The 14,981-nt window shown below is 39.7% G+C and overlaps 1 protein-coding gene across 2 annotated transcripts; it reads right to left on the minus strand.

Annotated features, from left to right (window-relative positions):
• Positions 1-881: 881 nt before the first annotated feature.
• On the minus strand, positions 882-13,084 carry LOC104952270 (protein NLRC5-like). Of its 2 annotated transcripts, none has more exons than XM_010779061.1 (10): positions 13,001-13,084; positions 10,122-10,462; positions 8,790-8,882; positions 7,442-7,627; positions 7,109-7,263; positions 5,747-5,878; positions 4,969-5,284; positions 2,642-3,116; positions 1,773-1,926; positions 882-1,047 (listed from the first exon to the last, which is right to left on the minus strand). In XM_010779061.1, exons 2-10 carry the CDS (start codon positions 10,444-10,446, stop codon positions 913-915), a joined length of 1,971 nt encoding a protein of 656 aa, XP_010777363.1. In that variant the 5' UTR covers positions 10,447-10,462; positions 13,001-13,084; the 3' UTR covers positions 882-912. The 2 variants fall into 2 exon arrangements, with proteins under 2 accessions (XP_010777363.1, XP_010777365.1); XM_010779063.1 differs by having other exon boundaries at positions 883-1,047; positions 8,793-8,882.
• Between the last annotated feature and the right edge of the window lie 1,897 nt (positions 13,085-14,981).

Below are 14,981 nucleotides of genomic sequence, written 5' to 3' on the forward strand. Positions count from 1 at the left end.
GGGGGGGGCTTATGGATAATAAACATGTCCCTTCACACGAGACCGCTCAACCCGCTGGAAACGCTTTAGTACATATGCCGGGCCTGTAAGTGGCGCTGCACAAAATACACCAGAAGCAGCGAAGAAGAAACCCGAGCATGGTTGCCATGGTTCAGCAGTGAGCAGCAGAGGTGGGGAGAGGCGGGGCTATGGCTTCATCGTTATCAGGAAAATCATCGTATAGCACGTATACACGGAGCCGTTTGGCCCCCCAGAGCGTTCCGTCCGCAGATCTATCCACCTTGGGACCCGTTATCGTTTTAGGGGTCCGTTTCCACGGTTCTGTTACGGCCTTGTGTGAATGAACGGGCTATACGAAAGAGAAAAGTAGCAGATACAACTCGTTTCGTTCCCGTGGAAACAGCACCTTAGATTACATGCAGAAAATGCTTTAGTACTCTAAAACTGGTCTAAATATTCAGATAATACATCCGGCACACTAATGACTGAGGTGTTGGGTATTGAGTTTAGATATAAGCTCTCTGGTGTTTAATTGGACATTTTGTTTTTTCATATAAGATGATCCTTCTAGCGAAGGTACAGGTTGCATACAGCAACAAGTGGGCGGATACCTGGACTGACGTGCTGTGGTGTAAACAGATGGAGTTTCACCAAATAAGGAATTCCAAAGCTTAGAGGAGGTATTTTTAGTAAAAGATTTTAGATTTTAAAAGAGGTATTGAAATTGGGTTATATAATACAGGCTGCACTGTACATACATTTAGTCTGATGATTTGTGATGTTTTCCACAATCTAAATACCTGAGGAAGTAAATGCAGAACAAACAGATAATGTAATACAATGTAAAAACAGCAGTTGTAGTTCATTTTGATTACAAGCGATGTGTCTCATGTCTTCCCTGAATTGAGTTTCCTACCTCTTTTTAAGCTGTGTGTCGCTAACATCAGCACTGGTCATGATTCTGAGTGCTGCCATAAACTCCTGTAATGTCAGATGATTGAAGCAGTAGGAGTTGACAAGCCCACCATCCTCACGTCTGAGCTCCACCTGACAGGAAGATATGGACACAAATATTATTTATCATGCCAACTCAAATGTGAAAAGTAGAGGTTCCAAGTTGAGCTTAAAAGTGTCTTTTCATGGAGGATGTGCAAGCAGATTTGAATATATTAAGCCACACTTTATGATTACATCATCCCCAAAGCTATTACAACTCTAGAATCCTCTAGAAGCCCAGCTTTATGCAGGGTAGAGGTAAACTAGAATAATTTAAAACATGTGAAGGTGTGCAAAGGTGATTTCAAAGTTCACAGGTAATCGCATCATATGAGCTATACCTGAATCAAAACTAGCTTTAAAGAGGCCCTATTATGCTTTTTGGGGTTTTCTCTTTCTGTAGTGTGTTGTATATATTTTTGTGCAAGATAATGGTCTGCAAAGGCTAAAATCCCAAAGTTTGTTCCAGAGGGATTGATTGTGGTTGTTTATACTATACAATAGTGCAGATACCCCATCACTAAAGGTAAAAGCGGATCTTATTTCAGTCCCAATACAAATGCATGAGTAATTCCCCTCCAATGTTGAGTGATAGCATGTTTAATGCTTCCCGAACATGTGTTCTATATGTGTTGCACACTGAGCAAACCTAATTATGGTTTAAAAAAAGTGTGGCGACAGATGCTCTCCCAAAAAATACACAGACACATACACCCCCTAGTTTCAGAAGAAACCCTTAAAACTCAATCAAACGTATTGTACACGCATTGCCTGACCTGTGAGAAGAGTCCTGTCCTGATAGAAAAGTCCAAAACCTCCGGAGAAATGTCTTCTTTCGTAAAGAGGATCCTGCTCTCCTCTACGCCTCTCCAGGCCAGCTGGCTTAGCTCACACAACTCAGATCGGTGCCGACCCAGAGTGCACACAACACTGCACAGAGACAGAAAACACAAATAATAAAAAAAACATCTGCTGCACTTTATATAATGAATGATGATGAGAAGATGCAACGGTTGGAAATTAACTAATTAAATGAATATGTTGCACTAGTAGCTTTCTCTGGAGACATTTTGATGTTGTTGTGCTATCTTGGCTCATAAATCTTGCCAGGAGTTTAATCTAGTTGACAGCTCACAGAGTTGTATTTTGAACACGGAAATGTTGAGTACCCCATAGTTGTATGTTAGATATGTATAGTACGGATCCCGAGCACATAGAAACTGCCAGATACTAACTTTCCTATGTTGGGCCATTTGCCCAAATAGCGTTAATTTGCATTCATTACCATTATAGCCTATGCAGACAATAGTTTAAAACTGTATTTGGGGGTCATTGAGGATGCTAAATCAATTTCTGCCATTTTCAGGATCCAAAATTGCAGTTTTAACCAGAAAGTGGCCATTTAGTATCCCTGGTGGGCTGATTTTTATGAATTGTATTGGATTCTGGATTATTCGGTTGGACAGTTGCTTATTTGTTTGAAAAAAATCTCCCAGGATTCCAGTTCCCTTTCTAGAAAATGCTTTTAATAACCGGAGATCAGACTCTGAATGAACTTTGTCAATCAAATAGATTGAAATGAAATGTTATTTATGGAGCGCCGTTATTAATGGCGTTAATGTTCAGTGCTCTACTATGTGTTCACCTCTGTGGAATTGACGTGGCGTTTGACCCTTCGTTGCTCTCTGTTGCGTCAGGGTCACGGCTGAGGAATGCACAGAGCACAGTGAGGTAGATCTGGGTAAGGGTGGGGGGTATCTGGGCTTCTGTTGGAGTTCGCTGGGCTCTACCATTCGTTCCATCCGCCAATATGTCGTAATTTCTCCTTCTTTGATCTCCCCTCGGACCATAACTCTCTCCTCTCCTGCCCTCTTCCCCTCTTCCTCCTCCTGGAATGTGCACTTCTTTTTCTTCATTGCTTTCCGCGTTTCTCCTTGCCTCAGTTCCACTTTCTCTATGTATCTCTCTTTTACTTGGTTCCCTCGCTTCCAATAATAAATACTCCAAACAGATGCAGCAGGTGTTGCAGAGGCCAGGGAGGGATGACATGGCGACGAGGTGTCGGCTGGAAAGAAGAAGATCTGCTGCTTGCGGCCCGATAGCTTTGTGTGATGAGTGACCTATGCAGTTAAGACATACATTAAGAAACGATTAGTATAACATGTAATTAGCTTACACCTTTATCCAAAGTGACTTACAATGGAGCAGTTTGGGGTTAAGTATCTTGCCCAAGGACACTTCAACATGTAATCCGAGAGGCTGGGGTCAAACCACTGACCCTTTGCCTGATAGATCAGCACAAATAGCCCCCTAATCCACAGATATCACAGTAATCTTAAACCCATAGAATAGTTGTTTTTACTTTTTATGCTTTATCAGAACTATTTTATGACTGCGGGAGTATTTTCAAACAGGCTTGATTGACATAGTCCTGTCTCTCAAGTTTGATTTTGTATTGCATCTGTTATCGCGGATACAAGCAGCCGAGATGGGTTTTCTCCGCAGGGTGGCTGGCGTCTCCCTTAGGGATAAGGTGAGAAGTTCAGTCATCCGGGAGGGACTCGGAGTTGAACCGCTCCTCCTTCACGTCGAAAGGAGCCAGTTGAGGTGGTTCGGGCACCTAGTTAGGATGCCACCTGGGCGCCTCCCTAGGGAGGTGTTCCAGGCACGTCCAGCTGGGAAGAGACCAAGGGGTAGACCTAGGACCAGGTGGAGGGATTATATCTCTTCACTGGCCTGGGAGCGCCTGGGAGCGCCTGGGAACGCCTTGGGATCCCCCAGTCAGAGCTGGTTGATGTGGCCAGGGAAAATAAAGTTTGGGGCTCTCTGCTGGAACTGCTACCCCCACGACCCGACCACGGATAAGCGGGAGAAGATGGATGGATGGATCTGTTATGATTCTTGTTATTATATGCAGTTTAATGATCTTGTGACACAGCATGGTGAAGCCCAGGCCATCTTAAAGCAGAGCAAAGGTAACCCAGAGTAATTTAAAATAATTATGTGTCAGTGAAAAAGGTTGATTTTAAAACGCACAGGGATTGCATTATACGAGTTCTATCCAAATCAAAACTAGCTATAAAGGGGCCCTATTATGCTTTTTGGGGTTCCCTCTCTCTTGTAGTGTGTTATACAGTATATGTTTTTGTGCATGTAAATGGTCTGAGAAAGGATTACATCCTACATTTTCTCTCTCTCTCTCAAAAAAGGTTCTTGCTGCATGTTCCAGTGTTTGGTGGATGAAAACATCATTGGGTGATATTTCCTGAAACTTGGAAAGCAGCATACACATTCAAAATTGACTTCATATGCCAAGAAGTGCTTGAGATTACAAGGAGAGTTTTTGGAATCATCTTTTACTGCAACTATGTTTTCAAGGTACTTGGAAAATTATATAAATAAGTATTTGTCTACAATACAAAATAACTACTGGACCCAAATCAAGTGACCAAAATAACATCAACCAACTAAATAACTCAGCATGTGATGCACAGTTGCTGCAAGTATGCATGTTCTCCCCTTGTCATTGTATCTGTTAATTGTATCCACTGATAAATCCCCTGTCACACCTTTAATGCAACCCTAAAATGCTCAAGGCATTAAACAGAGGAGCTGCATTTGGGAAACTAAATGTCAAAATCAGGTAGGGTCATTTTTAGTTGTTATTGGAAAGACGGTGAGAATCATGAACTTTGTAGGTAAGGACGGACGTTAAAATCATCAGACGAATACAAGGAATTTTGAGGATTTAGGACACAGACTAGGAGACCACAGTTAATTTATCAAGTTGTGCCTGCACGCTCTACCCAGATGCCACCCATTGCCTAAAACAAGAGTATTTTCAGAAAGTGAGAACTTATGCAATGGACAATTTCCTTCTGTGTGCTTCAGGTGTCCCATGGAATCCCATTTCCTCATTCTACAGACATGCAATGCAGAATAACAAATATCACAATGTAAACATGTTTTCACCTTTTAATCCAAAGAAATTGTCCACATACTCCTTGATTTCATGGCGGTCCCACCCCAGGATATGCCCCACTTTGTCGGATAAGCCTTCCAAATCGCTGACATTTCGTGCACGACAGGTGACCACCACGGTACATCCTGGAAGAAGCTGTCGATTTAACAGCCCTGAGACCAGGTCTGAAACAGGCAGAGACTTGTCTGCGTCCAACGGCTCTCCGTGCAACTCTTGTTTGGTGATTTTGCTGTGAAACTCGTCATAGCCATCCAGCACCCAACAGCTTTGCTCTGGATTGGAGATGAGGTAATCCACAATGGCTCTCTGTTCAGAAAACAGAAAACATGAGGAATTTTGAATACGACTCGCTTGAGTCTACATACTTTTATTTGGTAACTTTTATCCTGCCCTTACTACTTATTTTCTTATCTGCTCTCAAAGATAAACTATTCATTCTTTTATAACGGGTCATTTCAATTCAATTTGAGTTATTTTTGTAAATATATGAATGGAACTTTCAGGACCAACACAAGGCCCTATTTATTTGTGTGACACTGTCACACAAATGACAGTGTCACACAAATAAATGTGTGTGTAAACTGTCACACTGGTTTTTTTCTTGGTTTTGTTTTTTTGGAAGATTTCAATACAAAATATTGGAATATTAATACAGACCCAGCCAAACAACCTGACAACAATATGATTATACTATTCTAAATGTAATATCATTTTTAGCGTACTACTTTCCAATGTACAAATAGAAAAGTCCTGATGGTGTCTGCATACATTTGCTTCGTTGCATCCTTTCAGAGGGAGGTAGTGTCGGAATAGCAGCTCAGACAAGGAGAGAGGGCAGGACAGCAGGTTGAGCTGACGAAACTCCAGCAGGACAAACAGGTGAGACGAAGGGATTGGGGCCTTGACGATTCAAAAAGGATAAAAAAACCAGTAAGAAAACCAAATAAAAGTGCAAGAATCAACCAAGCAGAGAAGAAACGGTTAAAGAGCAGTACACACCAAAGTCTGTAACAGGTCTTGTGGAGTTGTACTGCATATGTTTGTTTTTTTTAAAGGTAGCTGCAGCCTGTTTCCCTTTAAGGATAGCCTCTACTAGCAAAAAGCAAATGTGCAGAGTTCCTCCTTCTTTGACAATCATGAGCCTTACAATGTTGGAAGTCGTGCAATGCTCAATGCTGAATTCCTGAAGTACTCTTGTAAAATCATTTTTTTATATATTGCTGACCCTTATGTCAGACGACACATATTTAAACCCTGACCAACAAATATTAAAGTTGGATCGCCACACAACTCCACAGGGAGCCATTGAATGTGTTTCTAATGGCACATAAAGGATTGGAAAACCTTTAAGGCCCTGCAAACCCAATGGACATTAAGAACTAGTGGCGACAGATTGTTGGTGCTGAAGTTAAAAATGTTTGGGCCGAAGTGCCGGCCATTGCAATGGAAACATGAAAAACTTGTTCAGCATCAGCTTCAACCAGCCCTCATTTGGGGCAACAAAAGGGTTTATAAAACGTTTTTCACACATACAGTACTTCCCAAGACCTGTAAATCGACACTTATGTATGAAATTGTTGGAGCTTCTTCTGAGGTGGAACTGGTAGCTGCTAAGTGTTTGTGTTGGTCCTACAGTATGGGTTATTTGCTTACACCACTTGGTGCCAGAAATAGTTTCCAGGTGACATTTTGCCTTAAGTGTCAACTTGCTGGACTAAGTCGCATTAAGACCAGAACATCCAGGTTCCAGAACAGCAGATATCCTGAAGCTGTCCGCCTCCTTAACACCATAAACATAGCACTGCCGTCCATCTGGTGAGTGATTGATGTTGCTGTTAACTTTCCTACAGGTGCTACCTTCATATCCTTAGTTTTCTCATGTGTTGGTTCTGATCTTATTTGTTTTTATGCTTCCAAAATCATTCCATAGGCATGGATAAATATTTTAGGTATGTGTTTTAAGGGTGAGTGGTTTTATCATTTAACTTTCTTTGTCTTTTTTTGTGAAATTCCAATCATTTATACTGATATGTCGATAAAATATTGACTCTTAAGTTGAATCCCACTCAAAGTACATAGAAAATAACAGTTTACCTGCCGAACTCTGAAGGATGAATGTTTTAAACTTACTAGCCGTTGTGCCCACTGCTGTCCTAAACAAGACATCAGCAGAGTTTTTCCTGATCCAGCCGGGCCGACAAGAATTGTCACCTTCCCTGCACATCCGTTAAGGAAGGTCTCCAATGTCACTCTGGAATCCATGAAGCCATAATCCCCATCGGGCTCTGTTTGGTGAAAATGTGCTTCAGTTAATGTTGAGCAGACTTCATTAATGCATGATTAGAATAATGGTGTGTATTTATGATGAATTTCTTTAAAGGTTCATTGTTTTTTCACCCATTTATTGTTTCTACCATCTACATGTACCACATGAAAGTACATGTTGAAAGCTATCATGCTAACCTGGTGTTCTTCCCCCTTTTTCTGCTGATCCAGGGGTTTGATCAGGTCTGTCCCTGCCTCTGTTTGGCGTTCTCAGGCTGACCCACACACTCTCCAGCTGGACGTCCCTCACCAGGCGCTCACTGAGTCGATCCCACCTTCGCTGCAGTAACCGCATCACTGCAGCAATGTACCGTTCCCAGTGATCTGTGGGAATCAAACATTATAAAATGTGTAGAGGGCAGAATTGTTCTCCTGGATACGTTGCAAAAGTTGCAATGACAATATTTAATACTTGTAATAGCAGGTTCAAAGAAACATTTCTGTTAATTTGCAAAAACAAAGTTATTATGTAACACTCAACATTCAAAGTGTGTAAAAAGTAACAGTAAGTGAAACGGGATAAATCTTTTGTGAAAGTTATCGCGTTCTGTTAATAATTGCATATTTTATTGTTGATCTAAATTATGTTTGACTGTATTACTTGTGCTTTGTTGCTTATTGCACATTATATTATATATCTAAAGAGAGATGTTATGAGATGTAAAGTGACTTTGAGCGACTTTAAATAAAATGTATATTTCTGATAGTATTATTAAAATGTAAAAATATTATTGTTAATATAAAATTCTAAATTAATAATTCAGGTGCTGGACATTAACAGATATGGTTGCTCTTAGTCAAGTAAGCTTGTTTTGGTTCAGGACATCTGAACTCGAGAACCGGCTGTCATTGGTAATATAATACTTAGTAAAGGAAACAGAGTTACGATGCCAGTAACCCCTTTACATTTGCATATTACTGTGGAATGGAAACATCTCATTCTTCTCATTTCAAATGTTATGTTTACATCTTGATGTTGACACTAATAATTCTGTCAAGGAAATGCGAGAACTTCATGTCAAGGCATCAAGGACATAATGTTACATATGCGCAGATGCAAGGAGAAAACTCAAAGACACTTTTAGTTGGATGTATTGTGGAAACTGGATACAATATTTTAAATGGAAGGAGAGTTGCTCACCATTTTCTGGTGCGATGACATCTGTGATTTATTCTGTATTTTTTTGGCCCTGCCAGCCCAACCCATGTACTTTACATTGAAAGGTCAAACACATAAAAAGTGCTTCAGTCAGCTATGAAGAACACTCACAAATGAACCCTTTAAAAGGTTCACAGTATAAAAAGAATATAATGACCTTTTATAGTAAGTAAAAAGACAAACTTTTTTTTTTAACATTACAGTACTACCATATCACATATTAGCAGCATGGCTGTATCCAGTTTTAATAAATCAATTAACTTTAACCAGGTGCAAAGTTAATTTGTAGCTGTAATATAACAAAGTTGACGCATTGTGTGTATGTACTACCAATCCGTGGGCGTTTGATGAGCTGCTTCTCTGAAAGCGGCGAAGATGTCTTGCCATCCGTTACACTAGGACTGGAATTTTCACAATCATCTACAATGCAGAAAAAAACAAAACAAACATATAGTACAGAACAAATCCTGGAGAATACTGGAGCATTACAAAAAAGACTAGTGCTTCAATTCATCAAGACATGGAAATAGAAAATCAAAGGGAATGCAGGGAATTTCTAAAGTGAAACAAAAGTCAAAAGATTTACTAAACTAATGGTGATCTCTCCTGCGTCTCCCCTCTTTAGCTTTCACTTTTCCTATTGAGTTTGTCAATGCTATTTGTGCTTTGGGGCGCTTCACTGCAAATCAGATAGTGATTATGAAACAAGAGGGAAGACATTAAAAAACTATTTTCATCTCAATACAGACCACTGGTGCCTAACATTGTATTTGATCAATCTTCCAGGTAGGCCACATTTTATTTCGGGAGCTGCTATAGTTGTGTGCACAATAAGAAAATACACAACAACAGCACCTGTATCAACTGAGCAGTCAAACATTGTTTAAATGTAGTTAAAAAAACAAATATAAGTATTTACATAAGCCTTTAATAAAATAATCAGGTGATCTCATATCCACATACTTAAACGTAAAAAAAGGACTATGACTGTTAAATCTAAAATATACTTCTGTATGTGTGCCCCTTTCAGCAATCAGCCAAAAAACAAATTGTTAATGGAACAATGTGTTACCAAACACATACATTTCAAACGGCAGCACTGTGGTGTCTGGCCACACCCCATAAATGCCGAAATTATAGGTGCTTTCCATTACACACTTCCTTGTCAAACCAGAGAGAGAAATGTAGCCATAAATCATGCCCTGTATCATTGCTGTTGAATTACCCTTTACTAAACTTTAGATTATTATAATTTTACACTACCCATGTCGTGTAAATTGTGGAACTGCTCCAAGGTCAATTCATTGGGCAGTAGTGAAATAAGTTCTGCTTAAAATGGATAAACCTACAATATAATATAATAAATAATAAACTAATTTTGGTATAATAATGAAAAGCATTATGTTGGTCATCAAAAAGCAGCTTCAGGTTAACAGTTTTGTCTTCTGGTTTTGAAAAAGAGAAGTTTCTGTCCTCTCAGATGGAATGAACTTTTCTAAGCCGTGGAAATAACATATTGGAATAATTAATTTATGTGGTATTTCCTATTAACTTCAATGTTTGTTTAAATGTCATGCTCATTAGTCAGTTGACCACTGAAGTGAGTTTTCGACACTACGTGACTGAGGAGGCACGCACATTGCATTTTTTCATACTCACTATTTGCATTTCCAGCCACTGACATGAGCCTCGACTCCAGGTGCATAGGGATGTTCTCGCACAAGATACAAACGCTCTGAAGGAAGTTGCTGCAATCTGCAGCTTTGGCCCTAATATAGTACTTCAACATGGCTTCGATGTGGTGTGTTGCCGAGGAGCTGCCGGGGCCCAGGACCACGTCCCAACGTCCCTCACTTGGCGTCATTTCGCACAACTTCTTTATTACCGCAGATGTCTGACCGCTAATTATTCGGAGCAGTTCTGAGGATTCCTGAGCCAAGACAGAGTTCACGTTTTCGTTGTCAGGATCAACCTCCTCATCCATGGTCAGACTCCATCAGCTAATGAAAAAACGAGGCAAACATGAACACAATCCCACATTTGTAAATTCACGCACAATCTGAACTGAAGACACCTTTGATTGAGGAAGAATATGCAACAAAACTAAATAACCCTCTAATAAAACTAATGGGACTATGATATTAGTAAAGAGAATGTAAACATTCTCACTTCAAACCCTTGTATTGCTACAGAATGACACTATTGACCAGAGATGGGAAGCAACTAAGTACATTTATTCAAGCACTAAGTACAATTTTGAGATATTTGTACTTTACTTGAGTATTTCAATTATCTGCTACTTTGTACTTGTACTCTACAATTCAGAGGTAAATTGCATACTTTTACTCCACTGCTTTGATTTATCAAGTACCTTGTAGTTACTTTACAGATTTGGATTAATGATGTGAAATATAATCAAAATTTAAATCAGACTTTAGTTACACCTGGAGTAAATTTGCAAGCTAACTTACAGTATATAGCAATTAAAGCTAGCTGCACCATTACCAGCTGTCATAAACACATTAATGCATCAATAATTATAATCAATACATATAATATATGTATTATTCTGAAATGAACCAATCTACATAGTGAATACTTTTACTTTTGGTACTTTAAGTATATTTTGATGCAAACATACTTTTGTACTTTTACTTGAATAACATTTTGAATGCAGGACTTTTACTTGTATCAGAGTATTCCTACACTCTTGTAATTCTACTTTTACTCAAGTACAAGATCTGAGTACTTCTACCAACTCTTTTCTTGACCAACAAACATCATTATCATAACACAGAAGGCCACTGTTGGCAAATTGCAAGAAGGGAAGTAATAATAGTAAATATATTACTATTTACAGTGTTCCATTTCCAATCAAAAATGACACATTTCTTGATAGGAAGCAGAAATCCATAATTTCTTCCCACAGCCGGTACATTTACATTGTTTCAGCACAAGGAACAGTGCAGAGTAAGACCAAATGAAAGAGTAGACTAACGGAAAGCACACGTTTGTAAAAAAGTAAAAACAAATAAGAACAAATCCGGGGTAAGAAAGATAAAACATCTTATTGATTACGCCTCTTTCAATTAGTTAATGGAGATGTTTACTTTCATTTGTAATATCTGAATTATTTACAACGTGACACGCACGTGTTCTGGTTGTTTTTCACATGCAATGTATCAATTTATATCATATCATAAGATACTTGTAAATGCTATTATAAAAGAGTTCTGTAAAAGTAATCGCAGAGCTTCAGTCGGCAGACTACACAGTAACTCATAAAGCTAGAAATCTAGGTGTAGTGATGGACTCAGACCTGAATTTTAACAGTCACATTACAACAGTTAGGCTATTAGGTCTGCATACTACCACCTGAAGAACATATATAGGATTTAAAAACTAATGTCACAACAGGACTTAGAAAAGCATGTCCATGCTTTCATCTTCAGTAGACTTGACTATTGCAATAGTGTATTCACAGGGCTCACAACAAAATCCATCAGAAAGCTGCAGCTGGTTCAGAACGCTGCTGCTCGAGTCCTCACAAACACTTAAAGAGTGGCACACATCAGTCCGGTTCTGAAGTCTTTACACTGGCTTCCAGTCGACCAAATAATTGATTTTAAAATACTATTGCTAGTTTTTAAATCACTAAATGGCTTAGGACCGAGGTATATAAACGATCTCCTGCGTAACTATGAACCATCCACGAGTCTCAGGTCTTCTGGGTCGGGTCTGCTCTCTGTTCCGAGAATAAGAACTAAACATGGAAAAGCAGCTTTTAGCTATTATGCTCCGACAATCTGGAACAAACTTCCCGGATCGTGCACGTCCGCTGAAATACTCCCTATTTTCAAATCCAGACTAAAAACATATCTTGCCGCTGCTTTTAATTGAGCTGTTCATACTCACACTGCAGTATGCCTTTTATTCATGTATTCTGTACCTGCTGTGTTTATTTATTTATTTCATCATCTTTGCTTTTTATGCCTGTTTTTAAATGCCATTTAATAATGTGTTTATGCTGTATTTATTCTTAAATGTCTTTTGTTTTTATTTTGTAAAGCACTTTGAATTGTCGCTTGCTGAAAGGGGCTAGGCTACATAAATAAAATGGCCTTGCCTTGCCTTGCCTTGCCTTCTGTTAAACTTATTACGGGAAATATCAATTAAGAATATACAGTAGTCAATATAAGTTACAATGGCGCAGCTATTTTGAATGCGTGTTTTTATTAATGCGTTTTTAATAATATATATATTATTTATAAATACACATAACTTCTGTTTTGCAAGGTAATGCATCGTTTAATGCCTTAAGTTTGAATATAAAGTCGTATGAAGTATTGAGGGAATGTGAACTTTTACCTCCAGCCTGACCTGAAATGTATTATAGCTAAGGTCATTTAAGGTAACGAGCATCACCGAGTCTTTATTCTGCAGCTGCATAGCTTTTAGGCTGCATTAAACATGACCGTGTCTGTTCATTTAATAGTTCAATAAAACCCGCTTTAAACTGATATAAAATAAGCACTCACCAACCGCTGTGATCTTAGACTGCATCTTTCTGCAGTCAGGTCATTTATTTGAAAACGAAACCAAAGGAAATACTTTAGTTTTGGTTTCGTTGTTGCGTTTGAGCTGCGCAGACAGAGTCATTGTGAATCCACGAAAGCCAGAAACAGTGGATGGTTAGAAAGCATGTCTGTTTATTTAACTACATCGCTAATAAGTTATTTCAATGATAAATGTGGGAAAAGAGAGTAGCTGGAGTGATAAAAAAAAGACATTTATGAGAAGTGATCAGGACGAACAGAAAGAGGAAAAGGAAAAGAGAGTAGGCTACTGAAGAGGCCAGGAGGGTCAGAGCAGGAGAAAGCCAGGAGGAGATGAAGACTTAGTGAAGAAGAAGAAATGTGAGGAATAAAGATAAAGTGTCAGAAAGAGGGACAGAGGCATGGATCAGGAGGCAGATGAAACTCCAGCTGGACCACATGGTATGTTTTTATTCTCCTTGCATACATATTCCATTACAGCAGCACAATCTAGCGGCTCTTAGTATTAACAAATATTTATTGAAATGTGTTGCTGCACAGATCACCTTTAGCTCTCTTAAGAGATGGGTAATGTCATTTGTGTACTTAATTATAACTAAGTGCTAATACTGTAGGCTACTTACAGTAAACAGGATTCTATGGTATCATGAGTATTTTCTGCTGTTTTATGTCATATTTTAGTTTGTTTGTTTGAACACCTTGTTTCTCTTGTGCATTAAGAACACTTGTGTTAGGGCGTAATTTAACAATAAATAGGTTATATATAGTATAAAGTACCACGTACTGTCCGCCCTCCCATGCCAAGCAGGGGGGCCAAGGGGCCATTGCCCCCCCCGTGGCGTAACAAGGTTGTGATTGGCCCCGGTGCAAATATTGTTTTACCCCCCCCCCCCATCGCCCCAAACAAAAGCGCACGCTGATGCGCTCACACCCGCACGGACATACACTACCACTCATGTGTTGTTGATAGCCACATGTAGGCTATCAACAACAGCCTGCCCTGGCCTCAAACCACCACAGCCTGACAACGGCACAGCGAACTAAGAAGAGGATTACACCTGTTTCCTTGATGTTTGTTTCTGGGGAATGGGCTGGTAGGCCTAAATGCAGGGACGTCCCTCCCTACAGGCCGATCATGCAGCCTGCACGGGGCCTCACATTGCGCAGGGGGCCTCGCGCCGGGAGCCTCGGCTTATGAGCTCAGCTTGTGCGCAGTTCTCAGCCAAGCGGCAAACTCTGGGGAAGTGCCGGGACGCTAATACGGAAGTGCCTCAAACTGCAGTTCATCTAGTGGCCAGTAGGAGCAGTCTGCAGAAGGGAGCAATTTCCATAGACCCCCATGTTAAAATGCCCAACTTTACAGCAGAAATAAACATGTTTACATCGTGGTTCAAAAAACCATATTCTCTGTATAGTTAGATCCCCCCTTCATGAATATGGATTGGGGGGGTGAATTTTTTCTCAACTCATCTGTTTAATTAATATTAAGCCTTAAAGCTTTTGCATAAATTAGGGCGTGGTCACTTTGATGGACATTTACATGCCTCACTGTCAGCTAACAGCAACTTGTCCACTCTGCTAGGCTACAACCATAGAGGCTACAACGTTAGTTGTAGTTGTAGTTACTGTACTTGACCCTTTAGCTTTAGCCGTGTTCATGGTGATTGTTCCTTTTAGGGAATATTGTTACAAATACCAGACAATTAAAATGTTGTGCTGTGCGCTTGAATGTACTAACAGAACTTCCAAGAAGTCTAAAATGATCATATTATACATGTACCCGTTCGCAGGTGTTTGTGTGCTTGGTAGCTTAGCTTGTTACTTATTAGCCTAGCTAAGGACGCATACCTGCCAACCCGTCTTTGACATGTTCTACCGCCTACCGACTCAGCTCGGCTTTCCCGTACCGATTTTCAATCTTCCCAAACTATAACAAATACAAATGACACTCCATAGACACTGA

Source organism: Notothenia coriiceps, unplaced genomic scaffold (genome assembly GCF_000735185.1).
Source record: "Notothenia coriiceps isolate Sejong01 unplaced genomic scaffold, NC01 NC01_scaffold00019768, whole genome shotgun sequence".
NCBI lineage: Eukaryota > Metazoa > Chordata > Actinopteri > Perciformes > Nototheniidae > Notothenia > Notothenia coriiceps.

Bases quoted from the DNA above. Each gene is read 5' to 3' on its own strand.
- LOC104952270 (XM_010779061.1), bottom strand. From the start codon at position 10,446: ATGGATGAGGAGGTTGATCCTGACAACGAAAACGTGAACTCTGTCTTG. The intron at 5,879-7,108 runs GTAAGTTTAAAA...TGAATCGTCAAG, and splicing joins AGCAGTGGGCACAACGGCTA to GCCCCAATCCCTTCGTCTCA. The intron at 1,048-1,772 runs GTCAGGCAATGC...TCTTCCTGTCAG, and splicing joins GGACAGGACTCTTCTCACAG to GTGGAGCTCAGACGTGAGGA.